Source organism: Talpa occidentalis, unplaced genomic scaffold, assembly GCF_014898055.3.
Source record: "Talpa occidentalis isolate TD23 unplaced genomic scaffold, MPIMG_talOcc4v2.1 talOcc4.16, whole genome shotgun sequence".
Taxonomy (NCBI): Eukaryota; Metazoa; Chordata; class Mammalia; order Eulipotyphla; family Talpidae; genus Talpa; species Talpa occidentalis.
In genome coordinates this window covers 5,618,263-5,633,956 of record NW_023601653.1, presented here as the reverse complement: position 1 = coordinate 5,633,956, position 15,694 = coordinate 5,618,263, and the positions used below count along the sequence as shown (strand labels likewise).

At 59.8% G+C, this 15,694-nt stretch overlaps 2 protein-coding genes across 3 annotated transcripts in view; one reads left to right on the top strand and one right to left on the bottom strand.

Moving 5' to 3' along the window:
• Window positions 1-11,746, top strand: part of MICALL1 (MICAL like 1) — a 26,686-nt gene extending 14,940 nt beyond the window's left edge. The window contains exons 9-16 of the mRNA XM_037513596.2: window positions 788-1,185; window positions 2,444-2,578; window positions 3,103-3,229; window positions 3,331-3,421; window positions 3,554-3,627; window positions 5,200-5,314; window positions 5,458-5,504; window positions 6,707-11,746. Of these exons, the coding sequence (XP_037369493.1) occupies window positions 788-1,185; window positions 2,444-2,578; window positions 3,103-3,229; window positions 3,331-3,421; window positions 3,554-3,627; window positions 5,200-5,314; window positions 5,458-5,504; window positions 6,707-6,828 (1,109 nt within the window). The 3' untranslated portion in view covers window positions 6,829-11,746. The remainder of the gene's footprint in view (window positions 1-787; window positions 1,186-2,443; window positions 2,579-3,102; window positions 3,230-3,330; window positions 3,422-3,553; window positions 3,628-5,199; window positions 5,315-5,457; window positions 5,505-6,706) is intronic.
• On the bottom strand, window positions 9,246-15,694 carry CUNH22orf23 (chromosome unknown C22orf23 homolog). 2 transcript variants are annotated; one of them, XM_037513598.2, is made up of 7 exons: window positions 15,515-15,694; window positions 15,101-15,212; window positions 14,237-14,299; window positions 11,028-11,210; window positions 10,252-10,383; window positions 9,979-10,094; window positions 9,246-9,831 (listed from the first exon to the last, which is right to left on the bottom strand). In XM_037513598.2, exons 2-7 carry the CDS (start codon window positions 15,201-15,203, stop codon window positions 9,760-9,762), a joined length of 669 nt encoding a protein of 222 aa, XP_037369495.1. In that variant the 5' UTR covers window positions 15,204-15,212; window positions 15,515-15,694; the 3' UTR covers window positions 9,246-9,759. The 2 variants fall into 2 exon arrangements, with proteins under 2 accessions (XP_037369495.1, XP_037369496.1); XM_037513599.2 differs by having other exon boundaries at window positions 9,247-9,831; window positions 9,979-10,079; window positions 15,515-15,693.

The window sequence follows — 15,694 nt, the reverse complement described above, 5'->3', positions numbered from 1 at the left end:
GCTGCGCCTCCTCCTGCCCAGCAACTGCAGCCCAGCTGCGGCACAGCTGCCCCAGGACCGCGGGGGAGTCCACCCTCAGTCGTGGACTGAGAGCACATTAGAGTGACCAGAGACAGGTGCTCAGGTGGTCCGGCCCCGCTTGGACCTCGGGCCCCCAGTGTGGTAGTCCCGGAGTGCAGGTGGTTGGCCAAGGGGCTGCAGATGGCACGGCCTGAGCCCACGGCCAGGTTCTGGCCCTGCCTCTCCGGGCAGGGGCTTCCCCTCTTAGTCTGCGGCCTCACCTGGAAAACACAGAGGAGCTATTTTGAAACCCGGTGCCCATCACCTACGTGAAGATTAAGTGGGTGCAGGGCAGTGCCCCGCTCGCTCTCCCCTCCCTGTGCCCTCAGCCTGCTCTTGTCTGCCCTCTCTGTGCACTCAAACCTGCCCTCCTGGCAAATTTGCCTTTTAAAATATGGCTTTGCTCTGGGTCTGATCAGGTGGGCTAGGGGCTGTGGAGGTTAGGGAAGTGGGGGTGCAGCCCTGCTGGATGAGGAAGTGGGTGGTGGTGAAGCACCTGGGCAGTGAGATGCACCCCAGGCGGGCAGTGCCCTGGAGCCCGCAATGCCGAGGAGTCCTCTGATTTCTGCGCGGGCGGCCTTGGTCCTGCTCTCTGGGCCTTTGCCTTGTTTCCATGTGGGGGTCATGGGTTTCCAGGACTGCCTGCAGCTCTGTTAGAGCAGCGTGTTAGGGGGTCTGGAAGCCCCGACTATGCCCCCTCACGGGTGCTGCCTGCTCGTTTGTACAGCTTTCCACGTCTCCCGCCTCTCACACTCGGAGCCACCCTCGGCCACCCCGTCACCGGCCCTCAGTGTGGAGAGCCTATCGTCCGAGAGCTGCAGCCAGGCCCCTGGTGGGGAGCTTCTGGAGCCTCCAGCCGTGCCCAAGAGCTCCTCAGAGCCTGCCGTCCACGCCCCCGGCACCCCAGCAACCTCCGCCAACTCCTCCTTGTCCTCCTCTGGGGAGCTGGTGCAGCCCAGCATGGGCCGGAAGCCGCAGGCCAGCCCCGGCTCTGCCCCTGGTGCTAGGGCCGGCCTGAGTGCCCCGCTAGCCCAGCCCCGCAGCGGCGTCGCCCCCACCCCTCTCCTGCTGGTTGACAAGGGCCCTGCACCTTCCCCGGGTACCTCCCCGCAGCTCCAGGTGAAGGTGAGTCTGTGCGTCTCCCTCGCCGGGGACTGCTGTCCTATCAAGTGGACACGGGCGTCTCAGGGCAGGAGTCCCCTCACTTCCGTCTCTGCTGGCCTCTTCTTGAGTGACCTTGACTGTGTCCACCTACCCCCTCCCCACTCACTGAGGCCCAATCCATCTGCCCAACCTCCCCCGGCTCTCCATGTGTTGGTGCCAGTGACCTGCCGGCCAGGCTCTGGCTCCTCTGGGACCCATTTACCCCACCTTGGTTCATCTCTGTCTACCCCTTTGTTCACCAAGGCCCTGTTTATGCCCGACCTTGGCATAACTCATCAGACCCTGGCTCTGGGGTGGCCCATTCCTACCCTAACCCGAGGAATGGGAGAGAGTGCAGGCATGGGGGAAGGAGTCACAGGGTTGAGGGCCAAACCCTGTCCCCTGCTGTCCTGTCTGGGCAGCTGCCCCCCTGAGAGAACGCTCCCCAGCTGGTCTCCCCCGCCCCCTGCAACCCTTGGGGAGAGCTGAGTGAACCCTCTGGGAGTCCTGAGGGTCCCGACACGGCCTCTCCTCAGTGAGCTGGGCAGTGGCTAGAAGTCGTGGTCGTGGGACATGAGGCAGGCAGGGCCCTGTCCTGTGAGGGGCTGCCGGGCTATGCTGGCCTCAAGAGGGAGGGGTCTCCCCAGGAGGCTGCAGAGATGGGGCTCTGGGTGCCCGGAGGGGGCTTCAGGGGCGTCTTCCCCTGGCAGGGAAGAGGGAGCTTCCCTCATCCACGTGCGGGTCCCATGGAAGGTGGATCCCTGCTCGCCATGTCCTGGCCGGGTGGTGCTGGGCAAGGAGCTTCACCTCTGCCCTTCCCATCTCCACTGGGAAAAGGGGGGCTGTGAGGCCTGAAGCGCTGCTCTAGCTCTGTCTGACCCTAAGCTCCACGCCACAATGGCTGGTTCCCCCACCCTGAAGCAGCTGCAGGTGTGCCCTGATCCTTGGATTTGGGTCACTCAGCTGTGAGAGGGTCATGGTGCCCATTTTGCAGGGCTGTGCTGAGGCTTGGACGGGTGCGTGAGAGTCCCCGGTGTGGCGCTGCCTGCGGGACTGCTTGTAGTGTGGACGTCTGTTGAATGACACAGTGCGTCAGCCACAGTGCTGGCCTTCCTGCCCCCCAATGCCTGTCCTCCTGCTCCTGGGGCCCTGGCCTGCTTTCCAGAGTGCCCCATGATCAGGCTGCTGGGGTCTTACTGCCTGACCCCAGCCTTATCCTCTGTGCTGTCCTTGCCTTCAGTCTTCCTGCAAGGAGAATCCTTTTAACCGGAAGGCGTCGCCCACGGCGTCCCCAGCCATAAAGAAGGCCACCAAGGGCTCCAAACCAGCGAGGCCGCCTGCCCCAGGCCATGGCTTCCCACTCATCAAGCGCAAGGTACCAGCTGGGAACCCCTAGACACCTTCCTGGGTCGGGACCCCCTCTGCAGCCTCAGGCTCCCCTGGGATTCGTGGTGAGGGTGGCCACTGCCCTAGAAGTCAGAGAGGGGGCCCGGCTGCAAGATTGCTGATCTCAACTGAGAGCAATGGACGGTGGTTGACCGCGCTATTGACAATAGTTCGGGCATCAGCGCGCACGTGGCGTGCTCCTGCTAGAATGGCTCCGCACGTTCTCAAGCGCATCTCCAATAGGGTCACTTCTGGAGTGGCCCAAGGGGGTTGGCCACAGGTGCAGGAAGAGGTTTCTTCCTCTGAGTGTGCTTGTCAGACCGGGGCAGAGCCCGGAAGGTCATGCCTTTCCCCTTCCTCGCCTGGGGTCCGGCAGCTGGGCACTCGGGGGTGAGGGGCGGAGCCCGGGCCTCCGGCCTGTGGTAGCCAGTGCTGGGGAAATGGCGCCGCTCATGGCGGTGGGCAGGCGGGAGGGCTGGGCTGTCCTTCCACTGATGGGATGCCGTCGGACAGGTGCAGGCTGACCAGTACATCCCCGAGGAGGACATCCACAGCGAGATGGACACCATCGAGCGCCAGCTGGACGCCCTGGAACACCGTGGGGTGCTGCTGGAGGGGAAGCTGCGAGGCGGAGCTCCTGGTGTGGGGCCGGGCCTGGCGGGCGGGCGTGGCTGGTGGGCCTCTTCTGGGGTGGTCGGCCGCCCCTTCCCGGGCAGAGCTCAGTGCGCACCTGACTTGCAGAGGGCCGCGAGGACGACTTGCTGGTGGACTGGTTCAGGCTCATCCACGAGAAGCACTTGCTGGTGCGGCGGGAGTCCGAGCTCATCTACGTGTGAGTCTTCCTCTCCAGCTGCGCGGGCCCCCACCACAGTCCTCGAGCCGGGTCTTGCGCTTCCCCTCCCTTGGCAGCACAGTCAGGCCGCCGGCGTGGGGCAGTGCTAACATCGACTCCCCTACCCTCTAGCTTCAAGCAGCAGAACCTGGAGCAACGCCAGGCCGACGTGGAGTACGAACTCCGGTGCCTTCTCAACAAGCCAGGTGAGTGTGGAGGGCCCGCGTCTCCCCTCTGGCCTGGGCATGGACGGACAGAGTCCAGAGCGGACTCCAGGAGGCGCCGGCTGGGTGGTGACAGCCGAGAGCTAGGCTGGCGGCGGGGCAGGAGAGGGACAGCATGGCTGGCATGGGGATCATGGCTGGCAGGGAGCACTGAGCCCTGAGGCAGACGGGCCTATTTGGGCTGCCTGCTCTCCTGGTATATGTGGGTGGCAGGTCCCCGGGAGAAGGGACTCCGGGCCCAGGGCTATCTCGGGTGAGTGAGTGACAGCGGATGCCTGTCCAGCCACTGCTCTGGGCTCACGGCCGCAGGCCAGGGATCCACAGGACTCTGGGGCGGGAGGGCAGTGAGGGCCTGGGCTCACGGTCCTGCATTCTGCTGCTGGCTGGCCCGGCGGCCTTCCCGGGCTGGTCTCTCAGCCTCGGTGGCTGGGGTCAGGCAGGAGGGAGGCGTCACTGGGGTGTGTTGGGACCAGGAGATGGCAGGTGTGTGTCCTCTGCGGGGCGGATGGCTTTCATGTGGCTGAGTTGAGGTATGTGGCCATGAAGTGAGTGAGTTGCAACTACGGGCCAAGAGGGCAGCTCTGGGGTGCCCAGGCCTAGTGCCGCCCCCTGGTGGTGGGGGCGCCGTTCTCATTGCCCAGGCAGGGAAATGGGCCAGCCCTAGGAGGGCTCTTGTCTGTGGGTGCTGGAGCTGGGCCTCGGCCCAGGCCTCCGACCTGGCCCTGCTCTCAGTCCCTGCAGCCTGCATGACGTGATGGTGGCCCGGCCTCTCCCTGGACTGGGGCTCGATGAGACTCAGGCAGGAGTCTCCCTGGGGAGGCCACAGAAAGTCCCAGCTCTTCCCCGCCATCCCCATCTGCGAGTCTCTCCCACCTCTCCCCAGCCTGGAGGGGTCCCCCTCAGAGCCGCAGTGACACCCCGTGGCTGGAGTGGGTGCCGCACCCGCCTTCTCCAACTAGCCTGGCCCTGGGCTCTGGCTTGTGGCTCAGCCTTGCTCTGGGCTTGTCATCCTGTCCCCGACGTTGCCTTTGGAGGGCGAGCCTGGCTTGCGGGGCTGCATCAGGCGGGTCTCCCCGCCGCAGGGTCCTCTCTGCTACTCAGATGAAAGTCCCGAGATGCCCCCTCAGTTGCATTACTTCTCCCCCACGAGGCCCCAGGCCCCTGTTCTCTCCCTCCCCTCACCTGCGCTGGCCTGAATCTGGCCTCTCCAAAGAAACCACCCAGGGCGTGTTTGTTGAATGAATCAATGAATGAATGAGTGAATGAATGAACAGGAGCAGGAAACCCTTGGGCATACACCGGACTCTGTTCCCAGAACATGTTGTGTGGACCCTGGGAGCACCCTTGAAGGGTGGGTGTTTGGGTGCGCAACCCAGTGTCCGCAGTCTCCTCCAGAGCTTCCTGCATTTTCCCAAAAACTCGTAATCCTCACCCATCCTGGTCCCCCTTCCTGTGCTCTTCGGCTCCAGCCCAGGGCTCAGCACTGAGGTGTTAGATCCCAGGGAGGCAGGATGGTTTCTCCCCCACTCACGCCCCCGCTTTTCCCTTGGGCAGAAAAGGACTGGACCGAGGAGGACCGAGACCGGGAGAAGGTGCTGATGCAGGAGCTCGTCACCCTCATCGAGCAGCGCAACGCCATTGTCAACTGCCTGGACGAAGACCGGCAGAGGTGACGGGCAGGGTCCAGAGCAGCCGCCCCTGCGCCGGCCATCCCAAGCGCCCTCGCTCAGCCTGGTGTAGACCCCAGTCTGCAAGAGCCGGGACGCTCTGGGCCTCTGCGGCGGGACGCTCAGCTTCCCTTTCTCATTTCAGGGAGGAAGAGGAGGATAAGATGCTGGAAGCCATGATCAAGAAGAAAGGTGTGCCTCTCCCGGGGCCCCCGCGGGTGGGAGCAGGTGGGACACAGGGTGGGGTGGCCCATGAGGCGTGCAGACTCCAGCCCCGGATTTGCGGCACGGCAGGCCCCTCCAGTCAGGAAGGCGCTGGCTTGCCGGAGGTGGATGCGGAGGTGGATGCGGAGGCCCCGGCGCCCTGGGGAGGAAGGTTGTGTGAGGGAGCGCATTCCTGTGGTGCTCGCCTCCTGCTTCCTCCCTGAGGCCTGCGGCTCTGCCGGCTCACACAGCACAGCCGGCAGCAGGTCGGGGCTGGAGCAGAAAGGACCACTGGGCTGGACACAGGAGACCAGGCTTTTGGCTGTGGCTCCACCCATGACTCCCTTTGGAGCTCAGTCAGAGCTCTGGGGCCTAGAGCTAGCTCTTGCAAGCAGGCGGTTGCTGAGCCGGCCTCTTCACTCCTCATGGCCTCGGCCTCCTCAGCTGCAGAAGGGGTTGCTACGGGCACCCACCTCACAGGTGTGTGTGAGTGTTACCAGGCTAAGGTCTGGCGCCTACAAGGGCTCAGTGCTGATCGTCTCAGGGACCCACGTTTTCCTCGCCTGTAAAATTCAGGGCCAGGACAGAGGCTCCCTCTACACAGTCAACCCCCAGAGCTGTGAGCACCAGCCTCGACCAGCTGAGCCTTTTCTTTTCTTTTTTTTTTTTTTTAAAGATTTATTTATTCATTATTTATACATGCACTGGGTACAGTCAGAAGTGCGGGAGGGTGAAAGAATTCACCAGAGCCAGAGCGGGGAGCAGAGCAGGCAGAAGGACCGAAGTACACTGCTGAGGGGAGCAGCGGGCGGCAGGAGAGGTCTGCACGCCATGTGGGACCCTCCTCCGGTGGCCGGGGAGCAGCCGGGGAACAAACCGGCGCTGCAGAGGCTGCGGGCAGCTTCGCAACCCTGCGCTCAACCGCTGTGCCACCGGGGAGGCCCCAGCTAAGCCTTTTCAAGGTCCCTGTGTGCTGCTGCTGAGTTCTCAGTCTGCTTTTGTGTTGTTATCTCCTGTCCAAAACGTGGGGGAGGGGTGTGCACGCTCCCGTGGCGGGGGGGCCTCGAGCCTGAGAAAGGTGATGTGGCTTGTCCTGGGCGCCCTGCCCAGATCCCCTGCAGTGGCGCTCCCAGGCCACCCCCTCACCTGGCTAACCCCCTGGACCTAAGCACTCCCTTTCTTTTCTGAAGAGTTCCAGAAGGAGGCTGAACCCGAGGGCAAGAAGAAGGGGAAGTTCAAGACCATGAAGGTGCTGAAGCTGCTAGGCAACAAGCGGGACATCAAGAGCAAGTCTCCCGGGGACAGGAGCTGACCCCCGGCAGCCAGCTGGGCCTTCTGCCCTCCGGCTCAGCTCCGGGGCGGTGCTCCACTGGGGGTGCCCTCCTTCCCTCACTGTCAGTCCAGAGGAAAGCTGACTTAAAGGGGGCAGCCTCTGGGTGATGGCCTCTCCCTCCTCAGGGTCCTCTGGCTGTTCTGGGCCAAAGAGCTTTCTTCCCTCTTTCCTGATCACAGGCAGCTGGGGCTCAGCCCTGCCCAGAGGCCCTGTGACTCTAGATGCTATGACTGACCAGGGAGCAAGCGGGGTTCAGGTCCCCCACTGCCCACGCCCTGCCAGCCCCTGCCGTGAGGGGGCAGCGGCTGCCCCTTCCTTCGGACCTTAAGGTCCTCGGTCTACAAGGTCTGCCCACGGGAGGCCTTAGGCCTGGGTCTCCCACCTCCGGCCGCTGCCCCCCCTTGCCAGGCCAGCTCCCGGGCGTGGCCTTGCCGCTGCTTCCTGCTCCCGCCCCGTCTTCCTTTCTGGTGCGGGTGGCCCTCACTCAGGAGCTCTATTTATGAAATCTCTGGTTACTCTTAGAGGCTGTGTCCTCGGATCCCTGACGGCCCACTTTCTCCCTCTGTCCCGACTTCTAGGAGGAGCTCCCTCTTCTCCTCTTGATCCAGAGGAAGCCTCACTTCCCAGGCCCCGGGCTGTGAGGGCCCTGAGGTGGCTTCTAATGCTGGCCCCTAGGAAGGGCCTCTGGGAGGCTGGCCTCGGTGGCAGTTCTGCTCCCTCATCATCCGCCGAAGCAGGATGTGCTTCGAAGGGGTGCTGACCCAGTTCTTTAACCCACTGTAGTCTGACTGCTGCTTTAGGCTTCCCCCCACCACCCCAGCCTAGGGGACAGGCCCTGTTCCCGTGCGTGTCACTGGTCTGCCTCACACTCATTTTGTCTGTTCTCTCCTCACTTGCTCCCCCGAAGCACTAATGGCCACTCACCCACTGGGATGGCTGTGGGAGAGGAGCAGCCGTTGGGGGACACCGGCCTTTCCCCGGGGAATGGGGAGCTCAGCAGCTCTTGGTCAAAGCTTGGTTGCTATAAGCTACTTCTGGGGCATTTCTAGCCTCCCCTCCCCCCAAACACCTCTGGGGAAAGTCACACTGTATTAACTTGAGAGGATTTTCCTCTCCCACAATAAATGGAGACAGCCTCAGTTGCCAGCGCCCTGCCCCTTGGGGTGCTTTTCCCTCAGCCAGGTGTGCCTTCTGTGCCCCCACCACATGTTGTGGCCAGGCAGCCCTGGTGGCCCTGAAGGGGCTGTCCCCAGCAGAGGCCTTGGCCCTCACGGCCTGCCACACTGGCACCGGCCAGGGCTCCTTCCCTCTGCAGTGACACGTGGCTCCCCACCTGTGTAGCCTGGCCTGCAGACCTGGAGCTGGGCTAGGCAGGTAACACGTGCACTGGGCTGGGCATGACTGAGAGCTGGCTCTGACAGGCTGTCCTGGAGTCAGGTGGGAGACTTGGGTGTGGGGACTTGGGTGAACTGGGGGTGTCTGTGCCACAATAAGGTCACAGTGCTGCCTCACGCCAGGCAGCTGCCACCTGTGGGAATGTGAGCCCCGCGTTTCTAGATCTAACCACTGTTCAAAAGAAGCTGGTGACCCAGAGTGTGTGTGTGTGTGTGTAGTTTGTGGACGTTGGCAGTGAATCAGGATTTCAATCAAGGGCAGGCCGGAGTGGGCTAAGGGCTGGGTTTGCATGCGGTTCTCCAGCTTGCTGCCTTGGGGTCAGGTGGTGGGGCCTGGGCCGAAGAGGACGGCTGTCCTCGTCATGTTTTGCCTTCTACCCTCGGGTTCTGGGGGGGGTGTGGCTCCCCACAGAAACTTCCTCTGCCAGCTCTTTATCTGGTCTATTTGGCTTCTCTCTCTGAGGCTGTCGGGCGATGTATTTTGCAAACCTAAACTCTGTATAGGCCCGGTAGGACTATGTGCATTCCTCCAGGTGGGGGACTTGGCTGAAATTCCAAATTATTTTGATTTATGGACCAGAAAATGACAGAATACTGGACACGTAGCCTCGCGCTTGCAGCAGACGTGGGGACGGCTGTGGGCTTACAGGGCCCGGAGGTCTTGGCTGCCTTGGAGACGGGGCCTCCCTGTTCGTTACACGGGCTGGGGCTGGAACTCCAAGGCCTGGGCCCCTCCCGCCTGTGTTCCTTCTGTGGGTGGTGGGGTCAGTGGGAAGACAACGGATGTGGGTGTGAGGCGCCGCCCTGCTGGTGTAGCGCGTCCGGGGGGGGGGCCTTTGTCCTCACAGGAGTAATGGGCCAGGACCATCATGGGGCTTTGTTAAGAGAATTCGTGCCACGCAGGCCCATTCCACTTGACACTTGCAGAAGCTAGAAACCATCTGTGCCTGAAAAATTCAAACTCCTTGAACAAATAAGCCTTATCCCTCTGAAAACAAAACGATGTGTGCAATGACTTAATGTTAAGTATGTTTTATTGACCAGTTAATGATGGTGGTTAAGCATTTGCCAGAGGCTGTGTGGGTCCTGAGACGGGCAGCAAAAGGCATCATGTTCATTGCTAAGTTCAGAAAACCAGATGTGCAGGACTCACTGGCTGGAGGGGTGGGCGGAGGGCCTGCTGGGTACTCTCAGGCACGGCCAAGGAGGTGTAGCTCAGGCCTTGCTCTCCCAGCGTGCAGAGCTCCTTCCTGAGAAGACTCCGAGTTGGGTGTGGGTCTCTGAGCCTGTGAATGGGTCTCAGCGGACCCTGGGCAGAGTCTTGAGGAGAATCAGCTCTGACAGGTGGTTCTTTTTCTAGGGTGCTGTTTAGGCCTGGCTCCCCGAGGCCGGGGCAGTGTCATGGCTGCAGGCCAGGGTGGGTGGGCTGAGCTGGAGAGGTGGGGGGAACCCTGCTTGGCAGGGGGCAGGCTGCCTTGGTGGTGGTCTGGCTCCCCGCGCCCTCTCTGGGGACAGGCTAAGCCTTGGTGAGGACCTTCCTAAGCTCCTCACTCCTCTGGCGGTCAATGTCTTCCATTTCTCGCAGTTTCTGCGGAGGGAGAGCCGGGGGTCAGGGCAGGGGCATGAGCAGCCACTGCGGCGGTATGAAGGGAGCCGTCCCTGGGCCACCGCTGGCCCCTCCTTTCCCGGCACATCTTGGCTGTCCCCTCCTCTCCCACGTCCTTGTCGCTCCTACCTGGGAGATTTCAGCAAAGATGATCCCCCGGTACTGTCTGCCCTGTCCCAGGGCCTCCATGTCCGCCAGGAAATCCTTCCTCTCCTGGATCTCCTTCACCACTGAGGGGAGGAGGCCTATCAGGGGGGCAGGCAGGCCCTCAGGCGCCTGGGAGGGTGGGGGGCTGGCGCCTCTCTAGGGGAGAGGAAGCTTGTACTTCTCACCCTTGGGCCCTTGACATCACCCTGGCCCCCCTCAGCCCCTCCCGGCACCTCTGGCCCACCCGAGGCTCACGTTCTTCAAACCGGTCCGGCTCGGGAGCCGGGTCCTGGTGCCGCACGGGTGGGGGCTTTCTCTTCCGCTCGTCTGAGTCCTTCCCCGTGGCGAAGATGTTTTGGAGCCTTCGCTTCTCCTTCTCCAGATCTCCTGGGGGCAGAGAAATAGTCTGGTGAAGGTGAGCAGGTGGGAATCCGTGTGCTGGGTTCCCTGGGTTCCCAGGGTGGGTTCCCATGCAAGCCCGGCACTGACCCTGGCGCCCCTGAGCTTGTCATGTCAAGATGGAAAGAACCTTGAAGGCAGCTTTGCCGAACCCCACGCTTTGCGTGCAGGGCGAGGCAAAGAAAACTCAGCGATAGGCCGGGGGCGGCCAGTGTGAGGGGGCTGGTGGGGCTGGGAGGGCCTGGGCCAAGAGTTATGTCACATGCCAACTAGGGACGGGGGACAACAGCTCTGTGAACAGGCAGGCGTGCAGGGCAGCTCTGGGTCTGGGGACCCTGTAGCCGAAAAGCAGTGGCCATGAATCCTGACGTCCAGACATTCATCAGAGATTATTGGGCTCCAGCTAATCACGAATCCTGGAAACCTTTTTAAGAACCACTGAACTGCCTTCCCCTGCACTCCGAACACCCCCAAGCTACCATGTGCCAAAGCTCAAGAGCATTAATATAAACTGTGAGGATTTGACGAGATACCTGCTCAGCTGCCTGGGGGGCTGCTTGTCCCCACGCCCCCCACACCCCCCAAGCCCCTCGAAGAAGGAGGCGGGGCCCTGGGCCAGGCCTCCCACTTACGGGTCGCCTGAGGCTTGAACTGCTCCCTGTTGTAGGCCCCGTTGGCTTGGCACACGCTGGCAGGCCGGAGGTGGGACTGGGCCGCCAGGATCGGGGGCAGGTAGATGGCGGAGGCTGGCTGCTTGGCAGGCAGGACCCTCTGGCTGGAGGTGGGGCTGCAGTGTAGGGGCAGCGTGTCTCCTCCTAGGGAAGGAAGGGGCGGGTGGGGGCCCGCCTGGTGTAGCCAGCCCAGCAGTATGGCCGACTTCTTTCTCCTCTCCCCGCTCCTCTCCCCTCCCGCCCCCTGCTCTCCCCACTCCTCTCCAGCACGGGGGTCTCCTTTCCATGCTTTCTGATGCTTACACCGACATGTTCAAAGATGTGTGTGCAGACAGGATTGTGCAGACAGGATTTGTTTTTCAAACACTGGATCATGCTGTATTATATTCCGTAACAGACTCTTAACACACCATGGACATCTTTCTAGATTGATGCACTTATATGTAACTTATTTTTTTATGCCTCTATACTAGTCCTTGGAATGGATACATTATTTATTCAACTTGTCTCCCAGTTTCAAAACTCCAGACTTTCCAATTTGTTTTTACTACTTCAAACAATGATGCTGCAATAAACCTTCTTGTGCATCCAACCTTTATACTCGCGCTTTTGTTTCTGCAGACTGTCCGCAGGCAGGGCGGGATGGTTTGGGCAGTAAGAGACACCAATTCCCTCCTTGCTCTGTCCCTCCTGGGGGAGAGGCGGGTACCAGATCTGGAGCTCCTCCCCCGGGGCTGTCTCTCCCGTTGATTTGGCCCCTCCCCTCAATCCCCAGAAGCCCAGCTCAGAGCGGCCGGTCCATGTCCACCTCTTGTACTTCCACTTCTTGTACCCAGCCACAGGCCCTGAGCACTTTGCTGGGCCCAGGACTCGGGGTTGGGAGCTGGGGGAGCAGGGTAAGCAGACTAAGTCCTGCGCACACGGCCCTAGTATGTGGATGATGAGAAAATACACAAAATGTGGATGTGGATGGTGACAGAACAGGGATGGAGCATAGCGTGGGCCACAGCGGGGCTGGCAGTCTGAGATGAGGGCCTCCTCAAGAGGGTAACATTGAGAAGAGCCCCCCACAGTGGTGAGGAGGACAGCTAGGCAGATATTTTGAGGACAGCAGTGCCCTCCGGACAGAGGGAACAGCCAGTGCAAAGGACCTGGGGTGGGAATAGGGGTGAAGGGCCAGGAATGTAGTGAGAAAGGGCAGGGCTGGGGTGTGTCCTGGAAGTCAAAGCCAGAGGTCAGGGAGGGCAGAAGCTCTGAGCCACCTAGGTCTGGAAAGGCGGGCTTTGACTGGGTGAGGTGGAAGCTGTGGGAGTATTTTGAACAAAGTGACAGGCCCCCTTTGGCTGCTATTGAAAAGGCAGTTGGGGGGCCAAGGGCAGAGGCTGCTGCCAGGCTGAGGCTGAAAGTCAAGCAGACAGGAGTGCTGATGAGCGTACGAGGGTCCTGAGGACCGGAAGGAGTGGGGAGCCATATTTCACACTGAGCTCCCTGCTCACACCTTCTCCAGGAAGCCAGGACATCTTGGCTCGTCTCTGGGGAGATGTGGGGCTTCCGAGCATGGCCCTCCTGCCCTATTTCCAGCTCTCCACTGCCAAGTGTTACCTCTTCCTTAGGCTCATTCTCAGTAAATAATCTATGTCTGGAGTAACTGGGAGTTCCGGTGAAGAAGGGGAATTTGTGGCCTGCCACAGAATTTGAGCTAAAATAACTCAGATTTGGTTGAGAAGAGAGCAGAGAGGGGATTCTAGAAGAAAGGTGACTCAGTGCCAGTGCTTGGAGGCAATTTTTTTTCAGAAGAAAACTTCTAAAGAGAAGAAAACTGCCAGCAATCCAGTTACTTTGTTGGCCTAACCACTAATGCAATTAATCCTTCCGTAAATATTGAACACCTACATGCTGGGGCTCCAGTCGTGAACAAGGCAGACACAGTCCTTGGTCTCCTGGCATTCACTTTTAGGGAATTTCCAGCACATTCTCTTTGTAGCCATGCTTCGTTGCCAAGTGTGGAGACTGAGTTGCGTGAATCAAGTGTGCAATGGCTTTGGCAGCCCAAGTTGCCCTCATTTGCAGTGAGGTGGGGATGTGACTCCTCAACTGGCTGGACAGAGCCTCCCTTCCCTGGCCAGTTCTAGGCAGACATTGACCGTATTTGCCTCTCGGGCCCTTCTGTCCTGTCCCTATGAGTCTGGGGTGGGTCAGATGTCCTTCTGACAGGCCCATTCTTTTTTGAGAGAAAGAAATAGCTTTGGGTAAAGTCAAGTACAACTCAGGTGGCTTGAGAACCTTCTAGCATTCTCTCTCAAAGACCATTTTACAGGCCTCCGTCCTGAGCAATTTAGTGCGCACTTAGTTACATCTCAGAAAGCAAGACTGTTTTCAAGATCTTAGAGAGCACTTTGCTAAGATGTCCTCATATTTCCACGTTTTGTTTTTCATAAAAATGAATAGTCCAACATGGGGCCAGAGGCAAGGCTTTGCAGTTTTCCTACCTTAGCCTGAGTTAATCTTGTTTTCGCTACCTAAGCTACGAGTGGATGAAACTCTAACTCAGACACACACCCACAGTCCTTTTCTCCGGAGAACCCTCAGGGTGTGTGTGTGACCTGGATGGGACAGACTGCAGATGTAAAAGTGCTGAGCCTATTTTGCCTGTCTCTGCTGGACTGGGGTGCCTTAGGAAGCTCAGCTGGAGCAGGACCACAGGGGGCTTGTTGTGGACCCAGGTCCAAAGAAGAAGAAAAGGGGCCTCCCCGGTGGCGCAGCGGTTGAGCGCTGGGTTGCGAAGCTGCCCGCGGCCTCTGCGGCGCCGGTTCGATCCCCAGCTGCTCCCCGGCCACCGGCGGAGGATCCCACATGGCGCGCAGACCTCTCCTGCCGCCCGCTGCTCCCCTCAGCAGTGTACTTCGGTCCTTCTGCCTGCTCTGCTCCCCGCTCTGGCTCTGGTGAATTCTCTCACCCTCCCGCGCTTCTGACTGTACCCAGTGCTTGTATAAACAAAACAAACAAACAATCAAATAAATAAATAAATAAACATGCGTCTATAAAAAAAAAAAAGAAGAAGAAGAAGAAGAAGAAGAAGAAAAGACCCCATAAAGCCAATTCCCTTAATATGGAGGAACATTACACAAGGCTGCCCTCAGCCCAGGCAGCCTCTGCGGATTGCCTCTTACTTTTCATGGTGTCCATGATGTGGCGCTGTTGGAAGTTAGTCAATCTGGACTCCTGCATCATCACTGTAAGATAAAGTGCTTCTGTGAGGCCCCCTGGGCTGCAGGCCAATGCCCTCATTTCACCTTATGGAAATTTAAGAGCGTCACTTCCTACCCCATTCTGCACTCGAGCATCCCTCTCCCTTTCCAGCATATTTTTTTTCTGTAGCGCTCATCACCATCTAAACTCTCTATACATTACTTATTAATTTTATTGTTGCCTCCTATTAAAATATTAGCTCCAGGAGAGCAAGAATCTTTGCTGCCCTCCTCCACCTATCAAATGTTGCACTTAGAACACAGTCTAAAGTCTGCGTAGTCTTTCAAAACACTTTTGAGAGGGAATGGATGAACGAACAAGTATTCATGAAGCCTGTGCCAGGGATTGGTGGGTCCAAAGCGGCACAATCCCTGCCCTCCCTGTTCATGAGTAGAGGGGAGACGGCTGCTAATGCCATGGGGCACAGCTCAAGAGCACAGACTGTAGTCTGGCCACAGGCTGTGCTAAGCCCAAGGAAAGAAGAGGTCTGGTAGTGTGACGTACATGCAGAGGTAGGTACCGTTGTGAGGGCGGCGGGTGGGGAGGACATGTGACTTCCCTGGAGAAATTGAAAATTTGACCTAAAGGATGCACAGGAGTGTACTACTGTGATTAATGCTTTGACTTTTGGCCTCTTGCACATGGTAGGACCCCAACCTTTCTGAACCCCAGGCATCTTAGCTGTAAAATGAAAATAGCAACTGCTAAGCCACAGGTCAAGTAGGGAAGAACTGAGTTACAGAGCGTAACTGTTACAGCGGCTCTTCTGTTCTTGACGCACTGACCTCTGAGCAGCTCGCAGGTCCCTGGAGTGTATGTGGCCGGCTTGGGGCAGCGCCAGAACCCGGCTCCTTTGGGCACTGCCTCCACCCTCTCCTGGGAAGCCATGAGAGGGCCCTGAGGAGGGAAAAACGCAATGACACGCCCCTCATCTCCCAGCCCTGATCTCTGCTCCCGCACAGCCCCCCATCACCCAAAGTGGGGATCGGGTAGCAGAGAATCAAGATGTCGTTTGTCAATAGTGTGAGGGCCCGATACTCCCACCCCGAACAGACACCCTTTTCCTCCCACCCCCCCAAAGGGCCCTTCATCCGGCGTCGCCTGCAGCAGGGAAGCCTCATCGGGAGGGAGGGGGCATCGAGATAACCGCGGGGTCAGGACAATGCCCTTTGGGTGATACGCCAAAATTGAAGCCTCACCCTAAAGTAAGACCCCGTCTGGGTGCCCCCGTCCCCACGGAGAGCGGTGGCTGGGCTGCAGAGACCCGAACCTCGGCTCCACCCCGAGACCCACTCCGGCACCCACTCCGGCGCCCCGCGGGACACTCGGAGATCCCGGCTACTAGAGCCCGCAGCTAGCTCCAGCTACCATGGAAACGA

Excerpts from the sequence above, each read along its gene's own strand:
- CUNH22orf23 (XM_037513598.2), bottom strand. The coding sequence starts at position 15,203 with ATGGCTTCCCAGGAGAGGGTGGAGGCAGTGCCCAAAGGAGCCGGGTTC. Across the intron at positions 14,300-15,100 it reads GACCTGCGAGCTGCTCAGAG|TGATGATGCAGGAGTCCAGA; the intron begins GTCAGTGCGTCA and ends TTTATCTTACAG. Across the intron at positions 10,384-11,027 it reads GTTCAAGCCTCAGGCGACCC|GAGATCTGGAGAAGGAGAAG; the intron begins GTAAGTGGGAGG and ends CTCTGCCCCCAG.